At 35.5% G+C, this 13,561-nt stretch overlaps 1 protein-coding gene across 1 annotated transcript; it reads left to right on the plus strand.

The window, feature by feature from the left end:
• Window positions 1–379: 379 nt before the first annotated feature.
• Window positions 380–12,215, plus strand: LOC135683541 (peroxisomal acyl-coenzyme A oxidase 3). The gene is made up of 16 exons (XM_089109479.1): window positions 380–857; window positions 1,914–1,991; window positions 2,864–2,953; window positions 3,199–3,431; window positions 3,843–4,049; window positions 4,551–4,623; window positions 4,940–5,062; window positions 6,083–6,203; window positions 7,598–7,720; window positions 8,438–8,536; window positions 8,987–9,072; window positions 9,666–9,734; window positions 10,088–10,223; window positions 10,981–11,048; window positions 11,390–11,476; window positions 11,860–12,215. The coding sequence occupies exons 1-16, from the start codon at window positions 507–509 to the stop codon at window positions 11,974–11,976; spliced, it is 2,061 nt and encodes a 686-aa protein (XP_088965605.1). The 5' UTR covers window positions 380–506; the 3' UTR covers window positions 11,977–12,215.
• Window positions 12,216–13,561: the final 1,346 nt, after the last annotated feature.

Raw genomic sequence — 13,561 nt, forward strand, 5'->3', positions numbered from 1 at the left:
GGCGGTTAACGACCTCCTCGACAAAGCCGATTGATTGACAATGAAATTGATTGACAGTTGTCATGGCAGCAGAAAAGTGACAAAATCTGCTGACAAAGTGCTGACAACATGAACTGAAGCTTCCATATGCTACTTATACGCGGGGCAGACTATAAGCCCTTCACTCGCGCGCTATCGCGCGCGAGTTGCGGGCAATAGTAAGCCCTTCACTCGCGCGCTATCGCGCGCGAGTTGCGGGCAATAATAATTACGTAATACAAAAAACATTTTTACAGACGCTGATGCAATCACAGCGCAATGGTGCAATTGTCACGTGATACTGTCCGTAAGGGAACCCTGTGTCGTTACAATACCCTCATTGCACGTGAGCCACCACTCCCCAAAATTACGGAAACGAGGCGACCGACAGACACGACAAATGTCTTTATTTGTGTGCAGGGTCAGAGGACATGTAAATTTACAATATTAGGATACCTTGAGATTTTTCTGCTATCATCATCTGCAAAATGTCCAGCACAAACCATTCACCACTAGATTTTTATAGACGCCAAGCATCGTGCACTGTCAAAGAGCTGCAGCGCCATTTTGATGATGAGAAATGTTTGGAAATGCGTGGAAAAATATGGAACACCTTGGAAAAAGACCCATTATTCCAGACTACAGAAGCTGAAATAACTGAACAAATGGATCTTGATGAGTGTAGGCGATTAGCACATATGAGAGCCAAGAGAATTTGTGAATACCAGTTTGTTGATTTAGAAACATTCTTGGAGTACCCACTTGTTGGTGCAGCCCTGCAAAGTTCGATTGGAATGTTCAACCGAGATTGCCTAACAAGTTATCTTATTCATTTGACTGTAAGAAAATCTTCAAACAATTTTTAGTTATTTGCTAGGTTAAACCATGGGGATGCAGATGTTATCAAGGATGCAAAAGAAACTAGTAATTGTCGAATTTTACCAAAAAATATATATAATTCAGGATATCTGTAACGATCATTTAATTTAATATATGTTAACCTTCAAACACCAGTAAATATTTTGTTGAACCAACAAAATGGATTTTACAATCTGCTAAGATATTTTTGGTGAGCCTAGTACATATAGGAAAGGAATGTAAAGAAGAAAAGAGAGCAAAAGTGATCTGTTACTTGCAAAAGTGAATTATAGAGTAATTTATTGATCTAATTCTGTCAATGACAGTAATATTGCCTTTTAAGGTTGCCTTCCTATATGATAGCTAGCTTTCTTTTATTAGCACATATTTGATTAATTTAACCAAGGACCAGTATGCCATCAAGAGTATGTAAGCATAATTATAGAGGGAAAAGACTCATTAGAGATTTGACTTCTGAATTAAATGTCCAACAAATGAAATTAAATCAACTATATTGTGTAACATAATATCATTTTTTAATGTTTTCCTTGTCACCCTAGGTCCATGGGGGTATCACAATGTTTGGAATTACTTTCATTTACAAGCTATTTTCATGTTTCACTTTTAAAAATTGTTAACCCTGCTTAAGGAAAGTCTGCTTGCTACGATTTTCCTGCAGATTTAAGCAACATACTTTTGGTTTTAGATGGGTATGTGACAATGCATTTATCTGACTTTGTTATTTAAATGAGACATGTCCCACACCTGGGTTAGAAAATAAACTTTAAGAAGAACTAGCTATTTGAAAATATAATTTGTAGCTTTGCTTAATAAACATGTTGGATATGGAGAAGACCTGAAATATAATTTATACTTCAGAAAGTTTGGAAGTTTTAATGTTAAATGCTGAAGTTTGGAAGGTTTAATCATCACATCAGATTCTGAGTTTTTTGAATAAAAAAGTTTTCATCACTCCACAGGTTTATTTGTAATATAGTCAAAATTTGAAATTTAGTAGCATTGTTTGATTCATTTAGATGTTTGGAAATACAATTAAAGCAACAACGTCAAACCATGAGCTCCTAGAAATAGCAGACAAAGCAGATAGAATGGAGGTTTGTTTTTTTGTGTAATGTGGTATTTTGACAAGTTTAAGATGCATTCTTGTATAAGATGCACCAATAACTCCCTGTTTAAATTCTAAGAAAATAGTTGCTTCTGTGTCTGGGTGTGTATAAGACACACCCCCTTTTCTTGGTACTTTGAAAGCATTTATTTTCAGTGAAAAATGAAATATATCATACTCAAGAAATACTAAGAAACTTATTCTGTGGTGAAAAATTTGTTCATACCCATTTTGTGTAGCATTATGTTTAAAATTATCAAATAGAGGTTTTAAAATCCACGAAGTTCCTCCTTGAATTTTGTGCAGTGACATACCCAGTGGCAGGGCCAGCTACTGCCGAGTGGGAGGGTAATGGGTGTGGCCAGTGAGACCACGCTCTAATCGCCTCATTTCAGTGCATTGTACCAGGTCAAATTTCCTTATGAAATATGATCTACCCCTACCTAGTGCTTTTTAACCCGTTTTTAGGCGAAATATGTAGACCATGTTTTGAAAAAAGTGGGGGGGGGGGGGGTGATTACCCCCCATACCACCCCCTGTTGCTGCCACTGGACATACCCCCACCCCCCTCCCCAGTAAGGTTAGTTTATCTGATAAAAGTGTGGTTTGTTTACTCTGGACCAGACCAGAGCCCAGTAAATAATATTTATGAGGCGTATCATCAAACATAGCAAAGTTCAAGAAAAGGTGTTTTCATTTTTCATGAATAATTAGTTTTGATGTAGAAATTATTGAACAAAGGTCCCTTTTATTTTAATAAGTCAAAATATTTGTTAGAATACTTTTAATTTTAGTTTTAGAGGTCAGACATAACCCTCTAAATTACTTGTAGCTGTACTAGTTACTTTGTTCTTTCTGCAGGTTTTTGGCTGTTATGCATTGACAGAAATCAGCCATGGCTCCAATACCAAGGGTATGCGAACAACAGCTACATATGACCCTCTTACTCAGGTATGACTTACTCAGGAATTTAAAAGTTCTTAATGCTTGAGCTCAAAGTTTAAATTGATGCAACAATCAGTGCAATTTTACCAAGACTAGATTCAATTTTATTCCGAAGGTGTGAGTCCCCTTTGTGTCTTGTTTTGTCTTGTGTGTTGCAGTGTTAAACTCATTGCTGTTCTTGGACTTTTTGTAATCTAGACTTGAAATATATCCAAACAGATGAAACAATTAGCTATGGACATTTTTTGTAGGAATTTATTCTACATACACCCGATTTTGAAGCAGTAAAGTGTTGGTCAGGCCATTTGGCACACACAGCATCTCATGCTGTCACATTTGCAAAGCTCTACACCCCAGATGGAATTTGTCATGGCTTGCACAGCTTTGTTGTTCAAATTAGAGACCTAGAAACATGGGAAACCTTACCTGGCATTACTGTTGGTGATATGGGAAAGAAGCTTGGCCTTAATGGATTAGATAATGGGTGGGTATTTTATCAAAATGTCCAAAGATGTCTTTGTTTATGTTGAAGAATTTGTTGAATTTGCTATGTTTTTGTTGAATTTTAAATACAGATCTCAAATAATGAGTGATGAAAGCACTTTTATGGATGTTATTCCAAGATAATTAATGTCATAATTAATTATAAATGGAATTTGTAAACTCATTTGTTTGCATGTTGCTACATTAGTTTGTGATGACAACAGTAAACTGAAATTTGTTAATATGAAGACAGGAAGTATTTTAGCTTATAAAGTTCAACAATATTTTTCTGTCTTTTTTTTGTTTTTTAAAAACTTTTAGCTTCAATATGTTTTGAAAACCCAAGGTATTGTTGATTAAATGATCTTATGCACCCTGTATAAAATGCACTTATTCAATTGGCTTTTACCAGATTTATGCGATTCAACAATGCCAGAATTCCTCGAACTTATCTTCTAAATAAGAATGCAGATGTAACTCCAGATGGAAAATATGTAACCAGTGTCAAAGATGATAAGAAGCGATTCAGTGCAACTCTTGGTACTTTGCCAAGGGGAAGAGTTAGTATACTTGGTGTTGGGGTATCCAATCTGAAATGTGCTCTCACAATAGCAATAAGGTATGACTATTATGTCATTTAACATTACTCTAGCAAAATTCCAGCCTTTCCTCTCACCAGGGTTATATCTCCCTGTCAAAAAGTTGGCCAATGCTACATTTCACATGTAATTTGTAATATATTTTTTGGTTTTCTGTGTTATTACAAAGTTGGTTGGTTATTCCTACTTTTTCTTTGTTTTTCAAGGGTGTCCTAAAAGGCATGTCTGAAAAGGTTTTTCTATGGACTATTGAGTCTCTTTTGATGGGTGGCTAGTTGCCTTTGGGTTTTATTGAGACACTTTTTTTAGAGAAAACTATTTTGAAATCTATATAGAGCTCCGTAAGAAATGTGAACATCTGTTATGGCTGATTACTTTGCTGATAATACAGCTTGAATGAATTGCTGAGATGTATATTTCTGTATTTTTTATTGTCATTTCAAACGAATTTTGGGTGCAAGTTTCAAGCCTTTAAAAAAGCCTTTGCTTTTTCAAGCCACCTGTGTCATTTTTTTGCATAGATATTCTGCAGCTCGTAAACAATTTGGTCCAAACAAAAATGAAGAAATCCCAGTGTTAGAATACCAAATGCAGGTAGATTTAAGTCTGTTTTAACAAATAAGCTCTGATTAAAGATAAAGGAACCAAGTTTTATGCCGATCACACTCCTTCTAAATTGTCAAAATGTTGAATAATGATTTTTTACTGAATGCCTTTTGGATTGATGTATTTAGAGAATTTTTTTATTCGGCAGGCTTTGTAATAATTTCAAAGTTTCAGAATAATTACTTTGTAATGATTTTTAATTTCTTGTTTATGATTACTTTTAAGCTCTTGGACTTTGAATGAATTAAAGTAGAAATGTGATGTAGGTAGCCTATTTTCATTTTGTCTTTTTTCCTTTTTAAAGCAATGGAGACTCATCCCCTTTGTTGCCACCATATTTGCGCTTGACAATTACTACCAATCCTTATTCATTGATTGTTTTAAAATGGAAACAAGTCTCATGTTTGGAGAAAAAGGAGAAAGGCTGGTAGGTTTCAACTATATATCTATTCTTGCAATATGTGTCACTTTAAACTTGTCCCATATCGTCACAACTACAGTCTATGTTTGTTTTTTCCAAGTTTATTTTCAGCTGTTTTGCAACCTGGCTAAATGAGTTACCGCTAACATTTCAGCTAGGTCAATTTTCTATACCAAATTTTCTATATTTCACATTTGTATTTATATCATATTTAACAAAGTCTATGTGCAAAGCATTCCTGTTAGTCATAATCGACTCTTTTAAGGGTACTGTATCTAAAATCTGCAGATAAAATAGAATTGCTATTTTATATAGTTCACAATTTCATTCCAAAGTTCCGCCTCACTAGAAGATAGTCTATTGATGCAAGTGACATCTGCCTCAACATTTAAAAAGGGTTATTTGTTTAATTTTAAGAAGAATTGAAAGATATTTTGGATATAGGAGTTACTATGGGAGTTTAGCAAGATCTAAATTGTAAAGAAAATCGAAGAAGCTTCATTTGGTCATGGTACCATTCAATAGTCACGACAACAGTAGTGCCCCAATGCCCAAACGATAGTGATTTGGATAATCCTCTTCTCTTCCAGTAAGTCTCTCCAAGTGGTTAAACAACACCTTTTTCGATGCAGAATGCGATTATGGCCCCTATCTTAATCATCAATACGAATATTAAATACATTGTAACTTAAAAGACACAGTGCATAAAATATTGTATCCTTGAGTAGTGCTGCCAAAAGGCCAGGTAGCTAACTGAACTGCGGTTGCTGTACAGAAGTTTGGTGTTTAAGTCCAGAATGGACCTATAAGTTGGGAGACTGCCATATATCACCCCAACAATGAATAGGAAATTAAAGGGAGCGGTGAAAGGAAGTGTTCTCTCTAATTCACTTTGTATTCACTATATGCAGATTGAATATCCGTATATACTAATTATATCCAGATTGAATATACTTACATTACGTAGTTGCGATATATTGTTCTGCTATGTTATCTCAGAACCCTCTCTTACGTTTTGCCCTATAGCATCATTTGGGTCGCGAAATTCATGCTCTATCGTGTTCCGGCAAGCCGCTTGGTTCATGGATGGCTCAGCGAGCGATTCAAGAGTGTCGTGAAGCTTGTGGAGGCCATGGATACTTAGCAGGTACGTTTTCTTGAAAACAGAAAATTTACTTACGCCATTGCAAGCATATAGCCCATCCGTTTTTGCTTTTCCTATCTATACCTTCTCCTTTGAATATTTAACTCAATTTGAACCCAGTCTACTACTTTCACATTCATTTATTCCGTAATAATGATGCAAATAGTTTGTTATCACATGTAATAAAACAAGTGGGACATTCCATATCAAGTGTACCCAAGAAACCTCATTTGCACAATGACCCTCACAGAGTTTGCTGATAATTTGCATAGGTGTAGGGCTCTATAAGAAAAGCTTACACCCAAAATTTTACGGTTCTATGTCAACCCGTTTCCGAGTTATGACGGGTCAAAAATTGCAAAATTTCCAAAATCAGGGGCATTTGGACCACACCCAGATGCTCATCGTTTCTGTTCTGTAGCACCTACAACAAAGATTTTTGTATCAAATGAAAGCTCTTGTAATTCCGAGTCTGAAGTCTTTCCAGTATACTTACAGAAACAGTGCACCAAGATTTCAAATGTTGACCAAAATGAATTTTCATCAAAATCAAAATTGCCCCCTGGGCGTGGTCATTATAACTTTATAACAAATCATTATAACACTACTATTGTCACAGATTATAAAACATATTTTATAACCACGTTATAACATTCAGTTTGAATTTGACTAACTTTAGAATCCTTTTGTTTTTTATTTAATATAGCAAGATTTGAGAGCTGCTTATGTTTGAATATATCTACATGCGTCCTTTGGAAGCAAATATATTAAATGAAGTTAATTAATGTTAACTAAGTAATGAGGAAATTTTCTTCATAGCATCAAAAACTTCAACGATATTACTAAGTCAAGCTCTTTCATGATACCAAACTTTCTTTTTCCGATAACGTGGCGCCTGTTTTGATAAAGAGTCTTGATAATTGGCAAAAAGTTTTCCAGGCACTATAGAAGGGTACATACTCTGTAATTTGATGATGGGAATGTCATTTACACGCATGACTATATTTTCACGTTACGGGCTAGTTCTATACAAACTGTTGAATAATTGAACTTAGAAGTTATGTCTATAGTTGGTTTAATTCTCTCCCCCTTTTTCTTATGCCAATGACATCCCTTACCTTTATTCGAACCTTTCAATAAAATTTTTTTTTATTTTGTTAACTGAACCCAGAAACGTGCAATTGTTATTTTAGTTAATGTGAGGCATGCTGATAACCAGCATTTAGCACTGAAAGGAGAAACCAGCTTGTGAATGGTGAATGCAGTCACGTGTTTGATGTTTTCCAAAGCCAGCTTAAGAATGGCAAAGGCGGGCTAGAAGGGCGTGTTACTTAACGAATGCTTCATTTACTGAAATAAAACACTATTTGTTTGCATTGCTCTTCAATTCATTGCAGTAAGCCGCTTTGGGTATCTACGTGATTCAAACGATCCAAATTGTACATATGAAGGGGACAACAACATGCTTCTTGGTCAAACAAGCAATTACTTGATAAGCAAATTAAAAGACATGAAAAATGGTATGCTCAGTCTTTTATTACATGAAAACATATATTCATAAATATTCATATATTCATAAAGTTTACTGGTTATTCATATGGTGCTTTGTGTTTTATTTACATTACCGGACGGTTCTAAGTTGCAACTCAAGTCTCCACCACATATTTTTGCCTTCCTTAGCAATATCCACGTGAATGTTGCTAATCATAATTTCAAAAAGCGTAACCTACTCGTACAGTTGTTGCAGAAAGAACATGTACAATTTCAACTCGTGTCATTGGGCAATTTTTTCAACCCATTCAAAGCTGATGTAAATATTATCCGTTGCAACGTCAGTGAAGTTTGACGCAATCGTTGTGGGAGAGGGTACGATCAAGTGCAATTATCTTAATGAAGAAACCATCCACGTGAAATAACATTATGCATGTCCAATAAAGATTGAGTTCAGTGTCCAAGCACTTGACGTTGAACAAGAGGACAAGGGGAACTACCAGAAAAGGTCTACGTGTTCGTTTCCCCAGCAAGACCTATTTGAAAGCAGGGCTATTTTGCCCTTCTATTCTTTGTATCACTTGTTTTATATTCAAAGGCAGGTTAAGTCGCTGTTTTATCCTTTAGAAAAGGGGACTTTTGCGACTTTGTTCCCATTCCTTTTTTAATTCCCATCCTCGTTAACCTAATCATATTCTCGGCATTTTAAGATTCTTTAAGAAAAATCTAACAATTCTGTATTTCAGGACTGGACATTTCATCTCCGCTTGGGTCGGTAAATTTCATCCAACGACTTGACCACATACTCAAAACAGGCTACACGTCGGACGTAACAACACCCCAAGGTAAGAGTACTGGAGAGCTTTTATTTGCCATAAGACAGCCTTTCAAATCAAAGCTCCTGGGCAGCGCTTTGATCCAAGTATCACGTATGCAGTGCTTGAAGGCAGTAGAATTGCATCACGTTTACTTTGTCCTGATCTTCATCCACTGGCGTATCACCAAAGAAAATATACACGCAGATTGATAATATACTGTCCTGACTTGAATGCATACTGTTTTGGAATAAAATATCCCCAAAAAGTTGAGAGATAAAGCATGAATGAACGGGCATAATGATTATTTAAACATGCTGATTTGTTTGTTTAGAAAATTAGTAAGCTTTTTGGTAATATTCTAAAGAAACTGAATAAGAAAAGTAAAATTCACAAACATTTTTAGGGTTTGACAAATGAATCAAATATTTTTGGTTGTTGTTAACTTTCAAAGTATATATGTTTTGAATTTTATTCAAGGAATATTGCAGGCCTATGACTGGCTTGTTTGTTATTTGCTGGTTGAAAGTGATAGAAAGCTTCGTGACCAGTTGCAAAGTGGAAAGGTCAGTCAATTTTAAATGTTTTGTTCTCATCTTTCAAAGCCTAGATCTGTATAAAAATCGAAAGCTCTTTGGAATAACGATGACCGTTCAATGTGAACCTAGCATTCTTTTTCGTCCCATAAATGTTAGGGCATGAATAGATGGATTGTTGGAAAGCATATGAATCAATTATATATATTTATATATATATATGAACCGAGACTAGCCCATTGGAAAGAAGAAAGGTCTGAATTGCTTTTCAGTCTATTTTTTTAGCCTTGAGTCATAGTGAAAACATAAACAGTTTCTCTCTAAACTTTGAAATAAACTTAAGACAATCTTAATTGCAATCAAGCATGTTGCACGTTGGTTTTAAACAAAGTATGTTTAGCACGATTCTGCTTGCCTTAGCAATGCTCAAAATGATTAAAAAGGCCGTGTTCCAATGAGATAAATGACTCCTTCAAAGTTCAGAAAAACTGAGAGTTCTCCATTCTTCGCTTTATTTGCTTTCTTTTCAAGTTTTATAATATTATTTCTGGTCTTATCATACATTTCTTTGGTACTGAGTATTTGAAATTAGTAACGATTTTCTTTTCTTTTTTATTCTTAAGGATGATTTCACATCTCGAAACGACAGCCAAGTTTACTACAGTAGAACTTTGGCTTTGGCCTTCATTGAGGTATGGTTATTTTGTGCTTCCTCTTTTCGAACAGGTGCTCCTCAAATGTCAGGATTTAATAACAAATTCTCTAATTGGTAGGCTATGTTGCTTAAGATATGGCACCAGTTTTCATGGCTTTATAGTTGATTTATATTATTTGGAAAAATTGTAGATTTACATTTCAGGTGACAGTTGAAATTTCTTTGACTGGTCATGCTGGGAGTCAATCCATGATTGTTTGTTTTGCGCCCGAAACTAGTTGACTCATCACCTGCAGATATTTTTGATAAAAGCATTCATTTTCTATTCTGTGCATTTCCAGAGCAATATTTAGTGAGTTATTTTGTAATTGATGTTTATGTTTTCTTTAGAAAGTGGTGATAGATAGTTTCTACCAAAAAGTGTTCCAAAGCAACATATCAGCAAATATTCGTGATGTGTCTGAACGTATGTTCCGTCTGTACGGATTATGGAGTCTAGAAAATCATCTCTCCACTCTTTTCCAAGGTATTTTCATTCGTTGATCGTTTGTTTACATACCGTTATGAGTAGTAAGTGCCTATATACTTACTCCACGAGCCTCTGTCTGCTACTGTCTCTCTTTACGGACGCTACAACTGCTACCATTTTACTTTATCTACTGACAGAATTTCTCACAAAGATCCCAGTGAGAACGCAAGAGAAAATCATTTTGTTCGTTTACACGATTGGCATCATGGATGATTTTTCTAATCATTGCTATCATACGGAAAGAAACTTTGAATTGAGAGAATGATTAGGCTGAACCTGCTGTTCTCTTTGATGAAAACTCTTTAGAAAATTTTGCTCTTTAGATGATTTGTTTTTGGGAGAGATAATATTGAAGGTTTTTGTGTGCAAGTTTGTTTTATAGTGGCTGACGTCGTATAAACAGAGCTAGCAAGCTTTTATGTGTATAACATGGTGCCAAGTTTGCTCCGAGTTACGTGCTTAACTTCTAGGTGCCACTTTATAGCTCCCAGTTTTACGCACGAAGAATACCTTCTTATTAATGGTTTTTGTGTAAAACTGTTAATTACAGAGATTTGATAAGTCTCCTCTCCTTGATTAATTTTGTTGTTGTTTACTTACTGGTAATACACGTCAGCGCACATCTGATTATGGTTGTGATGAAAATGATTATGTTTTTCAACTTTTCAACATTTAAAACTGACACATCTGATTATGTTTTTCAAACTTTGGTCCCCTCCTTGCATTTGCTATCTTTTTTCTGTAACTGTTTTAGGTGGCTACTTTAAAAATGGAGAATACGCTAGGACTGTTCGGGATACTGTTCTTCAGCTTTGTTCAGAGGTATGGTGCAAGACCAGTTATCGACTTTCAATTTAATTAAAGATGCTGTTATGATGTGTAAAGTTTACTATCAGTCATATAAACGTTTTTCAATGAAATACTTAAAAGTTAATCATGCGAGCATTATGGAGAAGATGGCTAAAAGAATGTATCTAAAGAGATCTGATGTACGAAAGTCTCTGAAAGATAACATTTAAGAAATAAACTTGTTCCCAAAGATGTCTTTTCTCCGTGGGCAATATGAAGACGTTGGCGCTCTCGCAATCAGTTTTCCTTGTTTGAAAATTCATGTAATAAATGAGGATAAGCGATTGAAATTTTTTACTTCTGCTTGGTTGTAGCTCAAACCTGATGTTGTTACGCTGGTTGACAGTTTCGCGCCTCCTGACTGGGTTCTTCAGTCAGCGCTAGGACACAGTAATGGCATGGTAAGCTAGCTACTTTCAAGACACTTTCGCTTAAATACTTCAAAGCTTTAATGCTACATTGAATTTCCCAGTACGAAGCTGCTATCAAGCCAGGCTATCTCGGGAACCGTAGCATATAAAGTTAAGTATTTGGATTCTACAGGATTTCAACGCAGGAGTCAATGCGGAAACAACATTGTCAAATTTTAAGACAGAGAAGACACTTCACCACTGTATTTTTAAAGATTTTTGCAGGAAACTTTTTATTATATTTGTTTGCAGGAAACAATTATTTATTAGATTTAAGTTCAGTTAAATTTCACTTTAAACTATTGTAATGTTTATGCATGTTAACAAGCTATTTTTTGCTATCTTTCCAAGTAGTGCTATACTTTTCTTTTCAGCCACTGAAAAATTTATACGAAAATTTTACAAAAGATCCGAAGAAAAGTGAAAGAATTTCATGGTGGCGGGATGTCCTGAATCGTCCGAAGGATTCACCTACAAAAAGCAAACTCTAAACACATTGATTTGCTTTGTAAAACGATGGAATAAAATGATGTATTCTGTGAAGACAGTCTCGCTTCCACTCCTCATCACAAGGAGGCATTTTTAATGATTGAATCTGAATTTTAGGTCGTTCATGTTTGAACTTTAATTAGAAATTATGCGCTGCAATAACAGTTAAACTTTATCTGTAAGATATATTTTACGATTTAAACTGTTTTCCAAGGTTTTATGTGATCACATGAAAGGACGATATTTAGTTATCTTATATTTTAAAGGAACTCAAAGGAACTTGAGGTTACGGTGAACGTTTTCTGGATGTAAACATCCATTTTTCGATTATTTCACATTCAAGTAGCCGAACTTTCAAGGCACACAATGATACCAAATTTGAAACTAACAGACAATTTGAAAATGGAAAAAATCCCATGTAAACGAAGGTTTCCATATTTTATTTATCAAAACTTTTAGTTTAGGTCTGAAATTCTCTTAACCTGTGAAGCCGATTATCATTTCTTTGCGGTTGTGGTCGCATGTCTCATGTACAATATCGCATGGTACATCTGTATCCAATGTACGACCGTGTTTATTTAAACAGGCTTATTGATTTTAAAGCTTCAAGTGACGTGACCCGTATTACACTGTGGTTTACGAGTGTACCTTGCAAGTGCGATCAGTAAAATCCCGTTTTCTCCGGAAACAAAACTCCCCTACAAACATGTACGAAAAAGCTATTTGGTACCCAAGGAACCAATCAAATGGCTCAAAAATTTGCACACGGCCAGGACAGATATCGGCTAAGCAAGGTGGGTCTCAAAATTTTTGTATTTGCTTTGGTCCGTCTTTTATAGCCAAATACAGCTATGAGATTGTAGAAAAATTGTTTGCCAATTTCGAGGGAAGAAGGAATTTGAAAAGTCTGGGACACATTTTGGTAGCTTAGGATCTGCGCTTTCTGCTGATATAAGTCAGATTTTGATACCTCAAAGGTACAAAATATGATTAATAGTGTGGTGGAAATACGATTTTACCCGGACAAGAATATTAAAAAGCTGTAAGTTGGCACATAGGTTCCATACGATACTGAGAATAACCAGAAAAAAAGCCTCATCAATTGGACATTGGGAATTCCTTATTTGGGCAAATCCCATATGGCGCACTGATCAGTAGGGGTTCAAATTTTGATGTCGCTAAAACCACATTATATGTACATATTCTGAAAGGCGGCTTCATGCTGAACAACTTTTATTCAACATACACGCCCTTACAATGTGGAAATAAATACTTTCTAGTCAAAAATAGCAGATAGGGGGCAACTGGGCAATAGAATGTATACAGTGGTGGCGCCAGGTGAGGGCTGGGGCGCTACAGTCCCTCCATCGGAAGCATCTAGCCCCCCTATCGGAAGGAAATTTTAGGTTATTGTCGGAGCAAATTTGACAAAATAACGTACGAAAACTGCATATTATAGTCAATTTAGCCCCCCTGTTGGAAGCTCCCACCCTTCTGTCTAAATAATAAAAGTTATTCAGCAAGAAATTATCTTTCAAAAGATGTACATACTATGTGGTTTTAGCAACATTGAACCACTACTGATCA

This window comes from Rhopilema esculentum, chromosome 7 (genome assembly GCF_057945365.1).
Source record: "Rhopilema esculentum isolate cy_ngs chromosome 7, ASM5794536v1, whole genome shotgun sequence".
Lineage (NCBI taxonomy): Eukaryota > Metazoa > Cnidaria > Scyphozoa > Rhizostomeae > Rhizostomatidae > Rhopilema > Rhopilema esculentum.